This window comes from Alternaria arbusti, assembly GCF_024043155.1.
Source record: "Alternaria arbusti strain BMP 1465 chromosome Unknown scaffold_1, whole genome shotgun sequence".
NCBI classification, from domain to species: domain Eukaryota; kingdom Fungi; phylum Ascomycota; class Dothideomycetes; order Pleosporales; family Pleosporaceae; genus Alternaria; species Alternaria arbusti.
Window position 1 is genome coordinate 3694773 of NW_026249941.1, and position 20787 is coordinate 3715559.

The 20787-nt window shown below is 52.6% G+C and overlaps 7 protein-coding genes across 7 annotated transcripts; 3 read left to right on the plus strand and 4 right to left on the minus strand.

Annotated features, from left to right (window-relative positions):
* Positions 1-250: 250 nt before the first annotated feature.
* On the minus strand, positions 251-1823 carry J4E86_001341 (uncharacterized protein; the record flags this gene model as incomplete). The annotated part of the gene is made up of 2 exons (XM_051441911.1): positions 251-656; positions 709-1823. The coding sequence occupies 2 exons, from the start codon at positions 1821-1823 to the stop codon at positions 251-253; spliced, it is 1521 nt and encodes a 506-aa protein (XP_051308082.1).
* A 736-nt stretch (positions 1824-2559) lies between these two features.
* Positions 2560-3142, minus strand: CYN1 (Cyanate hydratase; the record flags this gene model as incomplete). The annotated part of the gene is made up of 3 exons (XM_051441912.1): positions 2560-2581; positions 2629-3065; positions 3113-3142. 3 exons carry the CDS (start codon positions 3140-3142, stop codon positions 2560-2562), a joined length of 489 nt encoding a protein of 162 aa, XP_051308083.1.
* A 727-nt stretch (positions 3143-3869) lies between these two features.
* On the plus strand, positions 3870-7454 carry J4E86_001343 (uncharacterized protein; the record flags this gene model as incomplete). The annotated part of the gene is made up of 6 exons (XM_051441913.1): positions 3870-3986; positions 4220-4497; positions 4551-5305; positions 5395-5888; positions 5937-6198; positions 6253-7454. 6 exons carry the CDS (start codon positions 3870-3872, stop codon positions 7452-7454), a joined length of 3108 nt encoding a protein of 1035 aa, XP_051308084.1.
* A 281-nt stretch (positions 7455-7735) lies between these two features.
* Positions 7736-8390, minus strand: J4E86_001344 (uncharacterized protein; the record flags this gene model as incomplete). The annotated part of the gene is made up of 2 exons (XM_051441914.1): positions 7736-7925; positions 7984-8390. The coding sequence occupies 2 exons, from the start codon at positions 8388-8390 to the stop codon at positions 7736-7738; spliced, it is 597 nt and encodes a 198-aa protein (XP_051308085.1).
* A 702-nt stretch (positions 8391-9092) lies between these two features.
* Positions 9093-9404, plus strand: J4E86_001345 (uncharacterized protein; the record flags this gene model as incomplete). Its single annotated transcript, XM_051441915.1, has 2 exons — positions 9093-9161; positions 9216-9404. The coding sequence occupies 2 exons, from the start codon at positions 9093-9095 to the stop codon at positions 9402-9404; spliced, it is 258 nt and encodes an 85-aa protein (XP_051308086.1).
* A 952-nt stretch (positions 9405-10356) lies between these two features.
* On the minus strand, positions 10357-12015 carry J4E86_001346 (uncharacterized protein; the record flags this gene model as incomplete). The annotated part of the gene is made up of 1 exon (XM_051441916.1): positions 10357-12015. The coding sequence occupies one exon, from the start codon at positions 12013-12015 to the stop codon at positions 10357-10359; it is 1659 nt and encodes a 552-aa protein (XP_051308087.1).
* A 1222-nt stretch (positions 12016-13237) lies between these two features.
* On the plus strand, positions 13238-16350 carry J4E86_001347 (uncharacterized protein; the record flags this gene model as incomplete). The annotated part of the gene is made up of 4 exons (XM_051441917.1): positions 13238-13416; positions 14094-14667; positions 15347-15783; positions 15849-16350. 4 exons carry the CDS (start codon positions 13238-13240, stop codon positions 16348-16350), a joined length of 1692 nt encoding a protein of 563 aa, XP_051308088.1.
* Between the last annotated feature and the right edge of the window lie 4437 nt (positions 16351-20787).

Below are 20787 nucleotides of genomic sequence, written 5' to 3' on the forward strand. Positions count from 1 at the left end.
CATCTTACTACTGCTAAGTTGGGTACCTTTTTCTCTATATACCATCATGATTGATCGACCCGGGAGAGCACATTTAAGCACTCCGAGTAGGGGAAATGAAAAGTAGTGCCACCGTGATATTGCCATGTGCAATCCACCAGATACCGACTGATCCCTGAGGCATTCAATCTCTTCTCAGGGTTTTTGTCACCAAAACCACACACACAAACTCCATCCCATCCCATATCTACCGCACCACCATCACCTCACTTCACCACAGCGATCCTCCGCCCATACCCCCAATCGTCACACCCTGCCTAACCGGATCCTTCCAATCCGGGGGCGTCGTAACCTCATACTGGAGATAGCTCGCAACCGGCGGCTTGTACAGCTCCATATGGCCCGTCTCCGAGTTCTGTATCATAACAGAACGCGTATTAAGGTGATCAGGCCGAATCTTCTCCTTGACACCCAGGAAGCCGCCAGACATGCGGTCGAGGAAGTTGTTGAAGTTGTCCGTCTGGTTGATGTTGCAACGGGCTCCTCGCGACTCGCAGTGCGCCATTAGCGCGGTGGCGGACTTGAAGTATTTGAGGCACTTTGGGCATTTCATGCGGGTTATGCGATGGTCGCCGAGAATGTGCGTGTGGAGATCGCTGGATATGGGGAAAGACTGTCTGGGGAAGGGTTAGCGAGGGAAGAAAGCTAAGGATGGCATGATGGACTTACTCGCAGATGAAGGGACAGTAGTACTTGTTGACGATGGGGTCCCAGAAGCGCTCGGGGTTCCAGTCGTCGCTCATGGGATCCCAGAACCGAAAGCTGAAGATGTTGCGACCGTGTTCCTTTTCCATGATCTCGTCGTGTGCGGAGATGGAGAAGTCGCTGGGAGGGGCCTTGGGCTTGGCGTTGGGGAATAGTACTGAGCTCGTTGTCTTGCCCTTGCGAGAGCCCCAGACCTTGGTCTGGCGACTGGAGGACTGGGTGTTTGAGCTCTGAGCCGCGGACTCGCCATGTGCAGAAGAGCAACTTTGGCCTTGATGAGAGTGTCCGGGATGAGAACTGGACCTTGGTGGGAAGCCACTCATGACAGGGGATCCAACGGCTGTCGAAGCATCAGAGTCGTTATCAGCAGCTCCGTTGAGAGAGATGCCGCCCATCATCGGTGCGATTGCTGCATCTACGTCCGGAATGGATTTGGCTTGAGAGGGAAGAGGAGGATACCGGCCGTAGAAGACTGGAACATCCTCGTGTTCGGGTTTATCCGGCTTGATCGCCTCGTACTTGACCTCTCCAATCTCATGCTCGTCGCCGAAATGATCATCAGTGAGGTCGACTCCAGTCGGATCATCATTGTCAATGGCTGCCTCGTACTTGGATGTCTTCTGCAGAAAGCGAAGGTATTGCTCGCCGCCGTCCAACAAATCCGCAATCAAATGTTTGTGGACGATATGGCCTTGGAACTGCTGTGCTGGAATGACGTCGCAGTGGCCGAACTCAAGATGCTCGATGAAGAGGCATGCGCGGTAGAACGACTTCTGGCAGCCAATGCAGGTGAGCTTCTGGTCGACTCTGTGGTTGAGCTCGATGTGGCGCTTCAGGCCTGACTTGCTCTTGAACTCGTCACCGCAGACACGGCATGCCAGGTTGTGCTCTTCTGGACGCGTGATCTTGTGCATGGCGTAGTCCTCGAAGGTATCGAAGTCTTCGTCACACTTGTGACAGTACTCGTGTTCATCCGTGTTCTTCTTATGATTCTTCATGATCTTCTCCGTCTCGAAAGACATGTCGCAGTCTTTGTAGGTACACTTGACGCGTCGGATTGGCTCAAGTGTGGCTGGCATCTTGGCTTCGTGGTCGTGATCGACTCTTGTGAGTTCGTGGGGGTGGTTCTTGGAGGTACGAGCTTGACTCGTTTCTACTATGTGCGAAGCCAGTCTCACGGCAAGCAAAGACCGCGGTATTGAAGCTGCGCTCACCTGCGTGTGCGAACAAATTAGGTTGTCGCCTTGGGTACGCTTGTTTGATGGGCAGCCCTGGGTGTATAGTAGTACCAGTAAAGGTGACGTATGTGCGCAGCCGTCAAAGCTTCTCTCCTGTCAGGACGAGCAGCGTGCCGCGAGATACCAGTAGGGAATTGGGTGTTGACTAAGCGTTTTTCCCAGCAGTGAGAGACGTTTGTATTGATCGACCGTGTGCTGAAGGAAGAGATTGGTCGTGGCCGAGCGGATGCAGAAAAGATGGTGGTGTTGAGGGATGGATTCCTCTAGCTCAAGGTGTTTGTGTAGCGAGGGAAAAGCTAGCGGGGTGAGGATGAGTTAGGCAGGCATGGCAGGTGAGGGAGATTCTGGCAAGAGCGGTGGGTTTGCGCTCTCACCTGGGAAGCTGCATCATAGACCAACAACAACCCCACCGCGGACAACAAGCATGAATCCCATGGCAAGAATCGCAGCACTCCGAACACGATACGATACTCGAACGGAACAAGTAGCGATGACTACAGGTATTGACACGAAGAACTACAATTACAAGAGACTATACTTGGCATGGATCACATCTTTGGTTGCTATTACGACGCGACTAGAATCGCGAGTATGGTAGCCTAGAAGTCTGTCAGTAACCGTCAAGGATACATGTACTATCACATACCATTTGCCCCTCAGCGTAATCTTGGCCCATTCGCCCTTGTCATCCGTCTCCTTCTCCACCTTTGTGCTGAACGAGATGGCACTCATGATGCCGTCACCGAACTTCTCGTGCATGACCGCCTTGTACGCCTGTCCATAGTTTTGTACAATCTCGTATAGTCGGTAGATGGTGGGGTCCTTTGGCGGCATGTCGAGCGTGCTGCCTCGGTTGGGGAAGCCTGAGAGCTGCGATTCGAGCAGCCCAGCGTCGATCTCTAGGATTTCAGAGAGCTTTTTGATGTCCTCGGCGGAAGCCATGGCTTGGCCGTAAAAAAGAGCGGCGATTGCAACTTCATCGCGCCCGACGTGCTTTGCGATAGCTTCAAAAGATAGGTTCTTCTTCTTCTTTGCTTCGAAGAGGGTTGGAGAGGAGGCAGGCAGACGAGGGATGAGTTCCTCCTATGCGATTGTTAGCGTCGCCCGACAAACATTCGTTCTCTCCTTACGTTCAAAGTAGCAATTGGGTGTTGCGCCATGGCGATAGGCGTGGAGTGGAAGCAGCGGGTAGCTGCGAAAGGGACAGCAGGTCGTACAGATCCAAATGTGCGAGTTGCCAACCTGGCAGAAAGCGCAAGACGAGATGAGAAAGCCATTGCGAAAGATATAGCAAATGGAGGAGACGGCTATGTCAACGATGTTGTGTAACGACGTGGGCAGATAAGAAGAGGAGCTCTCCAGCTACCGAACCGCTCTCAAGCAGCCGATGATACAAGGGTACGTCATCCATGTGCGTCTGCCGCATCTACATGCGGCCCACAAGTTGTGTGGACTCTTGAGCGGGCGCTTTGTACCATCTAGGAAAGCTCTATTACAGTTCTCTTTGGTGTTCGCAATGCGATATTGTGGTTGAACTGCTACCAACACATGTCGCGCAGCATGGCGAAGCTGTCAAAAGAGGGGGAAGCTCCGTACATGGTGGGGTACTCCAGGGCTATGAGGGGCTACATGCTGCATCCTAGTGCCGGTACGCGCCTGGCCAACAGAGACGAAAATCAGGGTGCGCACAATTCATTGGTGTCTGTTTCACATGTTCAGCTTGCACGCTCGGGCTTCCCTGCATTGCATGTGCGTGGTCCGTCGCGCTGAGATGATGACGCGGGGTCAATTCGGCCTCAAGCTCCAACTCTGAAGCTCCAGCACACCCCGTCCACTTTACATCCTTCGCGCTGAGTGGCAAACAACCAGAAGCCTCAGTCCGGCACAATGTCTCGCCGAGACGATGATCTGGCATATGGCGACTACCATGGGCAGGAGGGCGACGAGGGAGATCGCGGCCTTATAGGTGACATGGGTCGGCGTTTTGGCTTTGGCAGAAAAGAGGTCAGTACATTCCTTTGAAACGCCATGCGGTCATTGTACGCTCCATGTGTATCGCGCTGTTGAGGAAGTGGAATTGCCCCACTACCCGACAGTCATAGCGTTGGGCTGCCTCGTCATTCACTGTCTTCGCGTATCTTGCGTTCCTATTCTACACCGCCTAGCTCGCTGCAGGGACAGGACGCGTATCTAGAAGCTTGTCTTGGATCTACAAATTCCTAACCTTAGCACCGCAGAACAACCAACCCGCTTCTTCATCCTCAAACCAGGGCAGCGGCGGTATGTCGTTCTTCAAGAAGATCCACGACCCTCTCCACGGCTTCGTTTCCGACCTCAAGGATGCCATATCCGGCGATGATAATGCGCAGAAGCCCCCGCCGGGTACATATCAACAGCAAGGCCAGCAGGGTGGACAGCCTCAGCCTGGGCAAGAGTACCATCAACAACACCGCTTCTTGAGCTTCGCGCCTGAACGACATGGCAACGAGACCAAGTGGTATGTTGACGGCTGCAGGTAAGTTTTGGATGCTTAAGTGCAATGCATGAATTGCCAATTGACATGTGTAGCTACATGTACGCCGTCTCCATAGCTTTGGAACGCGCTAAAGAGTCGATCTGGATCCTCGACTGGTGGCTCTCTCCCGAGCTGTATCTTCGCCGACCGCCCGCCAAGAACCAGCAGTACCGGGTCGACCGATTGCTGCATGCGGCAGCAGAACGCGGTGTCAAGGTCAACATCATCGTGTACAAGGAGGTTACGCAAGCTCTGACTCGTAAGTTTTTGAATCCAACATTACCAGACTATCTTCATTCTCTTTTACCGAGTTCGACGGATAGGTTCACCAAAGGCCTCACGCGGGTCGGCCTAGATGTTATATTCAAAAGTCTTGAAGAGTGGGAAAAGACAGATCCGCTGATTGCCCCTCCTATTACAGTCTCCTCAGCCCATACCAAACACCACTTGGAAGATCTTCACCCCAACATTGGTGTCTTCCGACACCCCGACCATTTGCCAGATGCGGCAGTACTACAGTCTTCGTTCTTTGCGTCGATGAAGAACATGTCCTTCACCCCAGCAAAGCTCGCCCAGCTGCCCGGAGACGGCCTAAAGGCGATCTACGGTGCCCACGAGGGTACCGTCATGTACTGGGCTCATCACGAAAAGCTTTGCCTGATTGACGGTCACATCGCATTCATGGGAGGATTGGATCTTTGCTACGGTCGTTGGGACACTAACCAGCACGCAATTGCTGACGCGCATCCCGGCAACATCGACCGAATTGTCTTTCCAGGTCAAGACTTCAACAACGCTCGTATGCTAGGTAAGTCATCGTCGTACTCTGGGACTTCCAGACGGCAGACAGGCGGTCTCTTCCTACGTGAGGCTGTGATGTTTGCTGACATTGAGTAGACTTCCAAGACGTGACCCACTGGGAGAACAACAAACTCGACAGGACCCAAAGTTCTCGCATGGGATGGTCAGATGTAGCGCTGTGTCTCTCCGGGCCTGTAGTACAGGATCTTCGTACTCACTTTGCTCAACGTTGGAACTTCATCTATGACGAGAAATATTCTCACAAATCTTCCAGATACACCAGGTTACCGGACACTGGCAGCGGAGCTCAACAGGCCCCTTCGATGCAACAGCGAGGATTGGAAAGCGAAGAAGAGGGTGAACGCGGATTTGGTCGTGAAGAGGAGGGTGAGCGAGGGCTGTTTGGACACGGTGCTGGTGGACACCTTCGCCAGAAGATGCAGAGTAAATTCGAACAGTACGGCGGCCAAGAGCATGGACAATACGGTCAACAACAGTCGCACGCAGAACACAGCTCTCAGAGGGGTGGGGTGGACTGCCAGATTGCCCGCAGTTCTGCCAAATGGAGCCACAACCTTGTCACTACTGAGGTTAGTAGTATGTCTGACTGAGAGGATAAACACTGACAAGTTTGCTAGCATTCCATCCAAAATGCTTACTGTGAGATCATCAAAAACAGCAAGCACTTCATCTACATCGAGAACCAGTTCTTCATCACTGCTACCGGCGATCAACAGAAGCCGATCAAGAACAAGATCGGTGCGGCCATGGTTGAGCGCATCGTTCGTGCTGCCCGAAATGGCGAGAAGTACAAGATGATCGTCATGATTCCTGCCGTACCTGCCTTTGCTGGAGATTTGAAGCTCGACGAAGCATTGGGCACTCGAGCCATCATGGAGTGTAAGTTTGATTCGTCTCTTCCGTATGTGCTATGCTGACGATGATGTCACACAGTTCAGTACGACTCCATCAACCGTGGCGGTCACTCCATCTATGAAGAGATCGCTAGGGCTGGATTCAACCCGATGGATTACATCCGCTTCTACAACCTCCGCAGTTACGATCGCATCAACTCCAGCTCGGTGATGAAGGAGGCAGAGCAACGTAGCGGTGTCTCTTACAACCAAGCTCAAGAGGGTTACGATGCAGCACACGATAACGCGCGTGGCTACGAAGCCTATCGCCCACCACCCACCCAGGAGTATGGAGTGTATGAGATGGACGGCTCCGGTCGCCCTCCGTCAGGACACCAGCAGTATGATGCCGGACCACAGAGCCAAGGTAGGCCCGGTGATTACGACCGCTACCAGCAGGAAGCTGTCAAGATCGGTGGCCGACAAGGCCTTGGCGATGGGCGCTGGGACACCGTCAGCGAGTGCTACATGCTTGGTGGAGAGGACATCCGCCGTGTACCTTGGGAGGGCTCTGCTGAAGATGAGATGGACGCCTTCGTATCTGAGGAGCTATACATCCACAGCAAGCTTCTCATTGCCGACGACCAGATCGTCATCTGCGGTTCTGCCAACCTCAACGACCGCTCCCAGCTCGGCGACCACGACTCCGAGATTGCAATCATCATCCAAGACCCCAAGACCGTCGATTCATACATGGATGGCCGACCCTACCGCGCATCCGAGTTCGCAGCCAGTCTCCGCAGAGAGCTTTTCAGAAAGCACCTCGGTCTACTCAAGCCCCAGGACATGGAACGCCCAGACGCCAACTACCAGCCCATCGGCGTCGCCAACCAATACGACTGGGGCTCTCCCGAAGATCTCCAAGTCGCCGACCCCCTCTCCGACGACTTCCAAGCCCTATGGAATTGGCGCGCCCACACCAACACGCAAGCCTTTGGCAAAATCTTCCACCCCGTCCCCAGCGACGAAGTCAAGAACTGGAAGCAATACGACGAGTACTACTCGCGCTTCTTCGGCCAGGACCAAAAAGCCAAGGAAAACAAGAAGCCGAGCTTGTACAAGTGGGGCCATGTTGTTGCGGAGAACTTCCCCCAGGGCGAACAGGGTGTCAGGGAGGTCAAGGAGGTGCTGAGCACGATTAAGGGGAATTTGGTGGAGATGCCGTTGCTTTTCTTGAAGGAAGAGGATATTGCTCAGGAGGGAATGGGGTTGAATGCGCTTACTGAGGAGCTTTACACTTAGGTTCGTGGATAGTAACGGCCTGTGCTTTGATGATCAAGTAGGATGAGAATGACATCTTTGTATCAAAAGCGCTGGGAATTGGATGAAAAAGGCTAATTGGGCAAGTATGGCATTCAAGGAAAGTCGTTGTATTTTGCATCATCGACATGATCATGGTAACGCATCTAGCCATCTACAGACCCTCGTCATCTCTTTGCTGCTCGAGGGCGATGAACTATACGATCCTAACACGACCATGGGGATAATACCAACCTCTAGACGACCATAGCCGCAGCCTACCCCTAGCGAGGGCTCAGATCATAGTCACTCTTGATACTGTTACACGCTACAGGCACTTCCGCTTCGATTTCTCCCCTTGCAATCTTCTCTTCCTTTGCCTTCCTCTCCTCACGATACACCCTCATCTCCTCATCGCGCGTATTCTTCGATTTCATAGGGAAGATAATGCCAGGTGGCGGGTTCCACCACTGTCTAGGCACCATCGCATCGAGATTCAGCTAATGTTTACATATTCAGTGTGCACACTTACTCCTGTGGAACTGTTCTGCCATCAGCTCCTCGGTACTTGTCTTCCGTCTCCTGTTTCCACGGCTTTGTGTCAAGCCAGGCTTTGATCATCTCTGGCGTCATGGGCGCCGCATCGTATATCTCGTAGTCGCTGATCTGGTCGGGCGGACCGGGGAGATAATGGATCTCTCTGTAGACACCGTCGGTGCCGATCGAGCCGATGCAGTGCCCATCTGGATGGATTTTTGTTGACCTCAGCATGGCATTGAATTGTTCTTTTCCAGTTTGAGGTTGCGCAGGTTGAACTATCTCATTGTTGGAGCCTTTGACCTGAGCCGCATCCTTTGGCTCGAGTTGGTCTTGGCTTTGGTCTTCATCTTGAGGTGGTTTCGCTCGGGACGACGGCTGTGACACTGTCGGTGAGGACATGGTTGTTTCGTTGACGATGGGTGGGTGAGGCGGCTAAAATCTACCAGCAGGACATTATCCTAGTTATAAGCAACGCATGCGATGCTGCCTAGCCGGTCTCGAAATGACGTAACGTTGCTATAATACGGCACAGCCGCTGTGCAGAACTTTACAACGTTGTGTTACGGTGCTCTCCTATAGAAGAGCTGCTAGCGCTTCAAGAAGGGATATAGTGCGCGGGTACACGGCCAATCATCATACTCACTGCGTCCCTCTGTCTAGGCAGCCCGAGATCAGGCCCTGTGTACGATGACACTCTTGTGAGCTAGGCAGACATTGTTCCGTGTTTGAAGTGCAAGCACCAGCAATCCAGTTAGAGAGGACACTTTGGTGTCTGGCCGTCGATATCATGTCTTCAGCAAGTTTGCGTGGAGACGTGACTTCTGATGAACAGCGTGCATAGCGCATCCGTCGTGGAAAGACGCTGCCAGCAGGTCCGGCAGGGTGGATTGCTGATCGCAATATGTAGGACACTTTGTGACAGAACAGCCTGTGAGATGCAGTGGTGATCTTGTCCTATGTGGGATGTGGTATACACTCTTCCTTAGGAAGGCACTCTATAAAGCATTAACCTTGCCATACGATTTCGAATGTCTCATACGCACACTCTATTCTATCAGATTACACCCCACTAGATTTGCTATACACGCTCCTACATTCGATATGAAGCTCTCGCTCTACGTGTCCGCTAGTGCGACCTTTCTGCTGGCGGCAGCAGCCTCAGATGAGCCCGTACTTACCTCAAAAAACCATATCCATGCGGTTGAGAACTGACGGTGTATCCAGTCGCTTGCTGAAGCTATGAGAAGCCTCGAACCAAGTGACGGCATTACTTGGCTTGCAGATGACGGAGTGCTGCGTAGTTTCAACGCTGCCCGTGACACTGTCATTGACTACGCCCAGCTCAACGAGCGCCAAATCGCTGAGTACATCAAGAGATACGACAAGAACCGAACGGGCATGTCAGGCGTGTAAGTAACATGACCTCTTCCGTGTCTGTCCCGTGAACTGGCTAGGCACTAATGTCATACGAAGTGATGGCCGCGCAGTGACGTCCGATGCTCAACTTTGGGCTGTTCCAGCCGGCGTCGTCGCACGCACACCGAATGCTAGAACATCCGAGAACCTAAAAGTGCTTAAGACGTTAATCGCGAGCCGACCAGATTGTGTCGAGGGTTCCATCTGCAACGAGACGCCCGATTGTTATGAGTACAATTGTTTACGATGCGTTCCTGTCGGTTCAACGCCGGGGGAATGCCTGCCACAAGGTGGTTGTCCATCCATTCTTTCTCCGAATGGAGAATGTACCAACAATCTAGAAGGCTAGGTACCAAGGCGACCTCGGGAGCTGAGACGATACGTCAAATTACCATTGACAACGTTCTGAGGCTGGGAAAGATACCGGGGTTGAATACAGCGTGGACGAAGGCACGTCGTTTGTCATAACTGTAATCGGCGCGTGTGGGTGCGTGGGTGTCCGTGGCATGGCCCACCAATTTGAACGCGGGGGCACCAGTGCCATAGGGGAAGGCGATGCCCAGTTGGGCTAGTGGCTTGGCGCTGTGTCTTGTGATGTCATCTCAAAGCTCCTTTTCTCCTACTTGGCCAACCGGCATATCACCGACTCTACTTTGTACTGTGCTCCGTATCGCGACACTTAGCATCAGTCACAGAGGCAATGTAAATTTCGAGGCTCATGATCTGTCACTGAGGAGCATGCGTGGTGGTATGAAGGGAAGGTTGTTGATTAATCTATTAGGGTAATTGTACATTTTAACCGGTGCGAGGAACACTCGCATCCGTGTTGATGTTGTAGTATCCGCGCATTTCCTTCCGCCCCCGATCTACAGAGGCTAGTTGCGAGCTTCTGGCAATGCAAACTGACAATAGAGAAGCAGAACCGGAATGGTAGGTGACCAAAGCCAGCTTAGGGAGCAGTGGTATCGGCATTCTTCTGGAAGAGTCGCTTGCGAGGCATGAAGATGCTCAAGACGAGGACAAGAGCGCCACCGGCAATAGTAAGGCTGTAGGTCTTGCTAATGGCACTGACGATAGCGGCAAGAACGCGGGTCTTCAACTCCGGGGATAGGTTCTGCACGATATCCGATCGAGCACCCAAGATAGCGGCCTGGATGTCTGCTGAAGAGACATCAGTCAGAATACCCTCAATCTTGTCCTGGCTTTGGTTGAGAAGGATAGCGTTGGCGATGGCCAGAGCAAACGTGATGCCCACAGACTGGGCCAGCGTGATGAAGCTGATCGCTGGCGCAATGTTCTCCAGCTCGACAACTGCCTGGGCAACTGAAAAAGGCGCCTGGAGAAACATACCGACTCCAACTCCCATCAGGACCGTGAAGCCGTATACGCGAGCCGTAGCAGTGTCCAGATCGATTGTGTACATGAGGGCGGAGCCGATCACGACCAGGGCGCCACCACCGAGAAACCATGGCATAACGTATCCTAACTTGGACATCAAGCCACCATTGATGAAGACGGTGACTACCATGACGACGATATAAGGGAGCAACCGCACCCCGGCATCGAGAGGACCGTCGCCCTGAGTAAACTGGAAGAAGATCGGGACCATGTAGATGGGGACGAAAGAGCACGCTCCGCCGGCAGCGGTGATACTGAACAGAATGAGCACCATCCGTGATCGGAAGAACTGCACAGGGATGATGCGACGGACTTCCGTTGTGAGTATGTTCCAATACTGTTGAATGCCCAGAATGATGAACAGAACACCGGATACGACGAACAGTGCGATGATGCGGCCTGAATCCCACGGATACGAGATACCACCCATATTGATGGCAACGATGAAAGTCGTCAACGCGCCGGCCTGCAGAATGGTGCCAGGATAGTCCATGTCGGTAAGTCGCGCGAGGAACGAGACACCAGGCCGAGGATCCCTGCTGGGGATGAGGAACAGGTAGACTGGAGCGCACGCCGCACCGATGAGTAGGTTGATATAAAACGCCCATCGCCAACCTACTGCAGACTCGCTGAAAGCACCCCCGATGACTGGGCCCAGAACGATACCGAGGCCCCAGGTAAAGCCGGTACCAGAAACGTAGACCGGACGTTCAGACATGGTAGTAGTGCCCGCGATAAGCGTCATGCAGCCGACGTACAGACCGGATCCTCCCAAGCCCGTAATAGCACGGCCGAGAATCATTACGTTCATCGACGGCGCAGCGCCGCAGATGGCGGAGCCAATCTCGAAGATCGCCACATGGAAGATGTAGAGCCACTTGGCATCGAACTGGCCGTAGATGCGTCCCCAGAAAAGAGTGGTTGCTGTAGCGCAAAGCAGGAAGCCGACACTCAGCCACGACAGCTGCTGAATGCCGCCGAATTCTTCGACAATGACAGACTGGAGGTCCGCGACTACCGTAGCGTCAAGTGCGTAGAGAAAGGTGGAGAACAGGATAGACACTACAGTCAGGTACCATTTCCAGCCAGAGATGTCGCGCGGAGGCTTCTCCGGTTCCGCCGTGCTGCCGAGATTGCCAAGCGTCCGCTCCGCTGGCTTCTCGTCGTTGATTGAACGCGCGACTGGTGTCGAAGAAGTGTTGGAATCCATGGAAAGCAGATAGGAACAAACTTGTCGATTAGTACGAGTTGTTGAAGTTGAAGCGATTTAGAAACATGTTGTATACCGCCCATATTGTCGCCCAAATAGAGCAGGCAACCTTGAGGTTGGTAATACTCTACGGTTGAAAATGCCAAGGACCGTAATATGTCGGCCGAAATGTAGATAAGCAGCGGGAATACCAAAGGGGCCTTTCACCCCACAACCAAGATCAAGCGGGCATTGGCTGACCGAAATGGATAAGCCACCAATATCGCATGGCCGATTTTTAAGAACAAACTTCGCACACCCGATATCTTGCGATGCACGACTTCCAACAATGAGATGATAACCAAAATGGTGATTGCCATGTGCATCATTCGATGCTGTAACCTCATAGCACAGTCGAAAGCAGCTTAGCTTGTTCAGCCCGACAGTGAAGCACGACCATGACAATACAAACAAACGGTACTGGCATTAAATCCGGTCTTGAATTAACTCCAGTCTTAACACCGAACGAGTCCACTTACTCGCCCTTGCTCAGCGCAACCACATGTTGACGTCGATCTTCGTTGGATCAAACTCAAGGCTTCCTCAACGAAAACCACGCCACACTAGTCCCTCCCTCTCCACGCTTGCTTGCCTAATCACGATTCTCTTTCTTGTCCAAGATGCAGAACACTGGCAAAAAAAGGATTGTTTCGTCGTGCATTCCATGCTACACGAAGAAACAAAAGGTGCGAACGTCTTGTTTTTTCCATAGCTTCTTTGACTGCGATTTCGAGCGCATGACTATGCATATAAAAATACAGAAAGCTGGATCGGTCTAATTTGATATCTCCAATACGTAGTGCAACCGTCGCTATCCGTGCGATCACTGTTCACGTCGTCGACGCCCGGAGGAGTGCGCATACTACCCTTCTCCGGCATTGCAAGCTGGTCGTACGCCGCTACAGGCTCCGAGGATAGAGCCTCGTGATAATGGAGATGAGCAACGCTCCGCGATTCAAGATGCGCAGTCGCAAGATAGCGATGCCAATGAGCGCGTCACTGACGCTCTAACAAATTGGAAGAGCGCAAGACGGCAGAGCCCTGCGTCAGGCTCAACCGTCAGCTCTGTTTCGGACTCATTCGGATACTTCGAGTACAGCGAAAGCAGCACCGTCGCCTTGATTCGCAAGGTAAGTTCACCTCACCTCCAGTTGCGATATTCGAACGTGTAGTAATCGACCAAATGCACTTCGTTTCTAACTGGTACTTGTTCAAACAGCTAGGGCTTGCCAACGGCCAACACCGCGATAACCAAGATGTTACTCAAGAAGCATCCCCGGAGATCTTAGAACAGATGAAGAGGATGCCAGATCGCCAGATTTGCGACTTCCTGGTCCAGCATTATGTGGATGAAGTTCACTGGTAAGTTTCGGCTCACACCTTGTTCGTCAATCATCCAAAAACCATTGGTATCAGTCGCATGTAGAAGCTTTTCCAAGCCCAGTCTCTATCACCAAACGAGAGAAGGTCGTCCTGACGCTGATGTGTCACGCAGGAAAGACCAACTCGTACACCCGCCGTGGTTCTTATCCCAGTACCAACAACTTTGGAACTCGGGAAACATATCCACCGTATTCCATGTGGAATTCGTGGTACTCTTGTTGCGACTATGTTCATACGTATCCCAATTCCTCCCTTCACCATCTCACCCTATCGACCGCATTCGTGGCATGCTTCTCTCTGATATGCGCACGCTGTGCAACGACGTTGCAGAGAAACTAGCCAAAATTTGCGCGCAGCTTGATGCTAGAGGCTCTCTACTGCGCGTGCAGCATCTAGCCTTTTTGGGCCTACGACTGCAATGTGAGGGACCAAATTTGGCCTTCTGGGAAGTGCTCAACAAAGCCGCCCTGGTAGCGCAGAGAATCGGACTTCATCGAAACCACACGGCCCATATGCCTGAGATGCATGTATTGGAACAGAAGATGCGACGGAGAGTCTGGTGTAATCTGTATATCTGGGACAGGTATGTAATCTTGCCGTCATTGGCTGATGCGGTGGCACATACAGTTTGTTGTTCTGACAAAACTGTATCATAGTATGCTCTCTCGGCAACTCGATAGCATACCTTTCCTCCCCGCCACACTGGACCCAGATGTTCTTCCGCGAATGCACCTTGCGCCCACCCCAAATGATGACAATGCCCCAGAAACTTTCTCAGGACGGTTACTACAGGCCCGTCTAGCTGGATTCTGGCGCAGATTCCCCGAGACATCAACTGCAGAGTACGACGCGATCGCAGCCGAAGAACGGTACGAGCAATTCTGCTCTGAGTTCCTCGCCAGTCTTCCTGCCGCTTTCGCTCTTGAGCCGGACGAACAGTGGGACGAGACATCACGACACTTACCTCTCCAGCGGCAGATCTTGCACATTGCCGTATTCGAGAGTTTGTGCCAGAACTATCGTGGCTTAATATTTTGTGAAACAAGTCAAACCCAAAACTTTCCTGCATACAAGCAAGTCCTGCTATCGTCGCAGAAGAAGGCGCTCGCAGTGGCGGCACTCAAAGTGCTAGATGAGATCTCAAAGCTGCACACTATGCTGGGAGGATCTCAGACCAGATTCCCAGGCATTGTATTGCCGACATTCGAAGCCGCGGTGCTGCTAATAGCGGTGTGTGAGGACACTGAGTTCCCAGCTGGCAGTGTAGATAGTCCGCTTCATACGCACAAGATGAATCCTCTCGGAGCAGGCACGCTGCATCTCACTCGCGAACGGTGCGTTGAAGCTACGACAGATGCACTCGCTCGCCTCTGCACACTTTCTCAAGTTAGCACCATGGCCGAAGATGGTGCTAATGCATTGTTCTGCCTCTTGAACGATAGAATCGCGTCAAATCCGCCAACCATGGTACCACGTGTCTCTAGCATCAGCGCGGGAAATACAGCATCACCACCGAGCATTGCAAATTTGCTTCAGCTCCAACAGTCGACGTCTATTACAACGCCGTCGATTGTGGACGCGGACCTACTTAATGACTATCTGTAGACCCCTTTATCAGACATCTTACCCGGATAGGACATGCCAATGCTGGTGTCTGAGCACAATTGTGATAGCGATGGTGGGCTTTTCGAAATCGCGAATGAGAATTGCGGTATTTGCGGAGCGGGCCCTACGCAGAGCATAAAACGACTTTGAGCTTCAATGCATTTCAAAGTGCTAAGATGATAGTACGAAAATGTGATCATCTTTCTGCATTTTTAGCTCTTTCTTCGGTACTGCGCTAATGGGAGCTTGAATCGGCTAGCGCCGATCACACCCTGGTGTTCGCATGTGATATGCCAGTCCCCAGGTTTCCGGAAAGCGTCGTGCAAACATCGTGGGCACTTTGTTCTGTGGCGCCATGCCTCGTCTAATCACCGCTCGCAATGTCGTCATATTCGTCAATATCGTCCTTCTCACCGCGCTCTTCGTCCATCTGAAGTTCGAGCTCTGGGACAAGACGGCGGCCTCAGCTGGATCGGCCAAGTCGCACCTTCCCGACGAACTCTACGATGAGCAGCAGCCAGACGAGTCATCGCACAACCCGAAAGGGAAGCCGCTAAAAGCAAACGATGGCATCAAAGCGCGTCGGACCGCCGTCGTGGTCGCTAGCCAGAGTTCCGAGAACGCAACGTGGCTCGAGGAGTACTTTCCGCACTGGGAGAAGAATATTTACCATGTCGACGATCCGAACGCGGAGCTCACGGTGCCGAAGAACAAGGGCCGAGAGAGCATGGTCTATCTAACGTACGTCCCCATCCATACTATCTTTCGTCCCATGTCTGCCATGCTAACGACGGATACGCGCGCAGCTACATAATCGACCACTACGCGTCCCTCCCCGACAACGTCCTCTTCATCCACCCCAACCGCTACCAATGGCACAACGACGACCCGGACTACGACGGCCTCCCCATGCTTCGCCACTTCCAGCTGCCTTACCTCGAGAAAGAAGGCTACGTCAACATCCGCTGCGCCTGGTCCCTCGGCTGCCCCAACGAGATCAAGCCGCTGGCGGAAGCGGGCGAACACAGAGAGGCTGTGCATGCGGGCGGACAGTATAAGAAGGCTTTTGAGAGCCTGTTTCCGGGGGAGAAGGTGCCGGATGCTGTTGGGGTGAGCTGCTGTGCGCAGTTTGCGGCCACGAGGGACAAGATTAGGGAGAGGAGCAAGGAGCAGTATGAGAAGTATCGCGATTGGATTATGGGGACTGAACTGGGGGATGCTATCAGTGGGAGGGTGTTTGAGTACTCCTGGCACAGTAAGTCGACATCCGCTGGCATTTCGCGCCCTACCTCACGACCCCGCGCGTGATGAGGCTCTGCGCGCTTTTTGCTTCTTCAAGTGGCGTGGATCATGTGCTAATATGGTTGATAGTGATTTTCGGCAAACCTCCGGTCCATTGCCCAACCGCGAAAGAATGCTACTGCAAGACCTTCGGCTTATGCGACCTGGATTGTCCGGATGCGGGAAGCTGTAAAGGACGATACACTCTGCCGCCCTACTCGAGCCTACCAAACGGCTGGCCGTATATCGGGTGGGAAGGGCACGAACGCCAACGCGCCGGTCCAGAGCAGTGAGTGGATGCGCATTGCTATCTCTGAGCTATCGTGTTCCCGTTGCTCTGGAGGACGAACATCCACACCTACAGACTGGACCCCGCCGCGTCGCTTCCGTTTTCCGCTTCCGTTTCCATGGGCCGATTCATTGCCCTAGCCCGATGCGACGGAACACATGAGCAACCGTGGTCAGTCATGCGCGGCTGGACACGTTACGACGTGCCACGAGACTCGGAGCCTATCAGTCGGGCGCTGTAACAGCTGGCAAGGCTATACACTTTCGAGGAGTGCGACAGTCTTGACGGGGTGACGCGATTTCCCGGTACCGTTCAGACACCATCGAAATAACGAGGCACATAATCATTCGTCGTCGTAGGGGCCACTTGCTGCATTGACGGCGCTCAGTCCTCATTCGAGTAGTCCCCTCACTAAGGATTTCCGCAAGCAGTGTCTCGATATCGTTTTGCACCAAACAGGAAGAGAGAAACGCTTCGCGAGAATTGATTGCATGAATAGCCGCATGTATACGATGCCCGATGGCGTACTGCACAGTCCACCACCTGTTGGGGCTCATTGACAGTCTCCTGAATTTTCAGGCTCTAATGCACTATCACCTGTAGGATAACTCCCCGATTCCCCGCTTTCCCGAGAGGCCTCGTCCAGGCTAGAGATTGCAGTGCGGGCCAAGGGCGTTGAGCATGCAGAAGACTACATACACGAAACTGTGCCTCAAGCTGTACGAGTACAGCACTGGACGAATGAGAAGTAGCCTGGATCGGCCCTGAACTTAGCCTGGCGGGTCAAGTGTTCTTGTCGAAGCCGCAACGGTCGTAGGACAAGGCTGAGTATGTACTAATCGTGCATGGATACGCACAGCATGATGGGGTCCAGAATCATTCGGGTTTGTCGAAGCGATATCGCAAAGCGTGCCGATCCATCAGCTGCTCATAGCTAGCACTTAGTCTTGATCCCTTGGTTCATGGTTGCGTGGGGTTACTAGCAGGCTAAGAGTATCAGAAGAGCAGGGTTGTGTGGCGTACCTGATTTTGCCTGACAAGAGCAGAGCCGCATGCTTACCGCTAGTGGAACTCCACTGATGCGGCTCACATGGCACAACCCAACTCTTGTCGCACCCAACATCGTCGTATCTCAAGACGCATGCGACACGGCAAATGACCACCCTTGGTCGGTATGAGTTTTGGAACACATCGTGGCCCCAATTCCACCCACAGAATAACATCGGGTCGACATAGCCTGTTATTTCTCAGCCTTCCACAGACGCAACAAGGAAGTGCAACCAGGGATTACGCTAAATGCAAAGCGCTGACGCTATTCCCATGGGTCAGACTTTAACCTAGCATGAAATTGCGCCCTACTTGAGATGCGGCTCTGCAACTGCGAGGCATTCAAAGCCCGTGCTTTCTGCACATCCAGCGAGCAGTATTCTGCAGCTGACTTACGCCACCTACTGTTAGCTTGAAACCTTTTTCTTGTCCAGATCTCAAGATCTTGCTTCTTCTTAGCCAATTACTCGTATGGAAATTCGCTCACGTGCCCTATTTACCTTGTCTCTATACATCTCTATCTCGTTCTATGACGACTTCCCTTGATCGGCTACCTTTTGATTTACTCTTCTGTATCACCTTCGATTTGGATCTCGAGGATATTGTTCATCTCAGCCAAACATGTCGACACTTAAGAGCCGTACTAGACGAAAGGACAGTTGTCAGGCGTGCTGTCGAGGTCAGATGGTGCCAAACGGTCACTCTGCTTACACCAAAGGCTGACGCTGCTTATAGATCAACTATCCCCACACCGAGGAGGCGTCTTTAGCCCGAACAGAGAAGATTACCTACAAGCAAGCCTTTCAGGCTATTTATGACAGAAGACATGCTTTGTCAACCGCGCACCCGTTTTCGGCTCGCGTTCTGGGCCTAGGAAATAACTTTTTGTATCGACAGGGGACTATATGTGTTTTCGACGCTGGGGTGGTCCTCGTCACGGATCTCAATTCGCGGAAGGAAGCTATCCCTCTCGATCTCCAAGCTATCATTCGGCCTGTTTTGGAGTCGAAGTTCAGAGCCTTTGGTAATATCAGCGTGCGCTTACTTTACTATGCTGATGAGATCCTCTCTGTGCATGCTATACCAAAGTACAACTCGGATGACAGCCACATATTCGCCATCAACACAGCTGCAAACCTTGCGGATGGACAAAAAGTGATCGAATCGGTGCGACTGAGCGAATGCTCTAAGCTTTTTGTTAGACATAATAAGCATTATTTATACTACGGCACACATACTGGAATCGGCGATGACGGTCATCACAAATGGGAGATTGAGGGCATCTCACTCCATGAAGACTTTCGGATAACCGAACGCGAAAGACCAGTACTGCTCGATAAGTTTCACGGATCTGACATCGGCTCCACCATCGCGTTCGAAATCCACAATAACTACTTTTACGCAGTCTCTAACCAGGGCACCTTTGAAGTTGAAGAGATCGATTATACTTCCTTCTACCATGTGGTCCGATTTCCGCTGGACAAACCGGATGACGTTCAGAAAGATGAGCGCCTCTTTCGTCGACAGCACAAGCAAGGACCAATTCACGACTCATGGACCGACCTTGCACTACAGCTTGATGAGCGTACAAACGAGACGGTGATTGTGGAGTCGCGTCGAGAGTGGGCCCAAGCATCCTCTCGCCAGTCACGCACCTTCTACGTTACTAAGATGGACTTTCGTGACGAGGACGATATTGAGGAACTATCTGATGAACTACTCGGGCCTGAGGATGATCTCTTCCTCCCGCTCATAGATTCATCGAACAACCCTCACTGGAAACCCACACCCGATCTCTACAGCTGGAGCCAACACCCTGAGTTTTCGCACACTGACAACCCACCCCGATCGTTCACCCTCTCTCGAACAAAGTTCAGGGCCTATAGCTACCCATGCACCTCCTTCGTTGATCTAGTCGAAGACGACCGCTGCTGCAACAACCCCTCGCAAGCACCATGCCTCAGACTGCGAATAGGATCTCGCCGCGAACTAGGCCTCGCCTTCACTTCCACTCACAACAGCACCAGCAACAGCAAAGGGAAAGCCCCCATCGACGACACCAAGCCCTCCTTCGTGGATACGCAAACACTCTACCGCCAGTCGCCTGTCCGCATGTGGCCTCCTCCCTCATCACGCTGTCCCTGCTCAGCGCGCCTCCACAACATACTCAACCCAACACTCCCCACCATCAACTCATCATCCTCCGCCACACGCAGCGTAACCGGCGTCCTCGACTCCCAACGCCTAGTCTTCATGATCAAACCAGGGCGCTCTTACGGCTCCAATGATGACAACACATCGGGCAGCATCGTGGTCATAGATTTCTCCCGTCCGCTTACATCTCCGACCGCGGCACCCTCAGCATCAAGCTCATCCTCACTACCACTGCGGCCATCGTCGCTGGCACGCTGCGATAGTAAGATGGGCGATGAGTTGGTGACGCCAAAGAGGTGTGTTGACCCGTTGGTCTGGCATTGGTCGGATGATTCAAAGGGGCGCTGCAGGCGAGGCACGTGTCAGTGAGTGGTTGGGGACGGGTCGCCGTGCCCTTTTACAATTGGCAATGAGAAGTTGAGTCAGTAAGTGAGGCGACGAACGAGGGAGTGGAAGTTCGCAGTTCGGTGCAGAGGTGTTGAGCCTCACAGTAGGCAAATGGTGCGCAGACCAGGCTTGTATCGGTTTACTCGGGGTTTCTATTATGGGTTTTTGCCTTGCTGCATGTTCTTATACGATGCAGGTTATATGTATGTGCATATGCACGCCCTTTCCTTCATAGTCGGGCTCATATGGGGTGGTTCCGGTGAAGGACCCCGCACGAGGCTGCGTTGGTAAGAGATAAGGGTTGCGAGCACGCCATTGTTTCGTACTATTTAAAAGTCTTTCATTTTTCTTCTTTCTTCATAGCAATATCTATCTTCGAGTACCACTGTGTTGTTGGGGTGTATCGTGATGGTCGCAATGCCTCCTTTGGCTCTCCGAAACGGTTCAACGAAAACTTGACTATCCATACTCGCTGGGTAAGGGAAACCACAGGGCATTAGTGGGCCCATGGAAGAACGCTTCTGAGCTTGAAGTTTGTCACTTGCATGGAGACGTATCAATCTCCATGGCCTTGCGCGAGACAAACT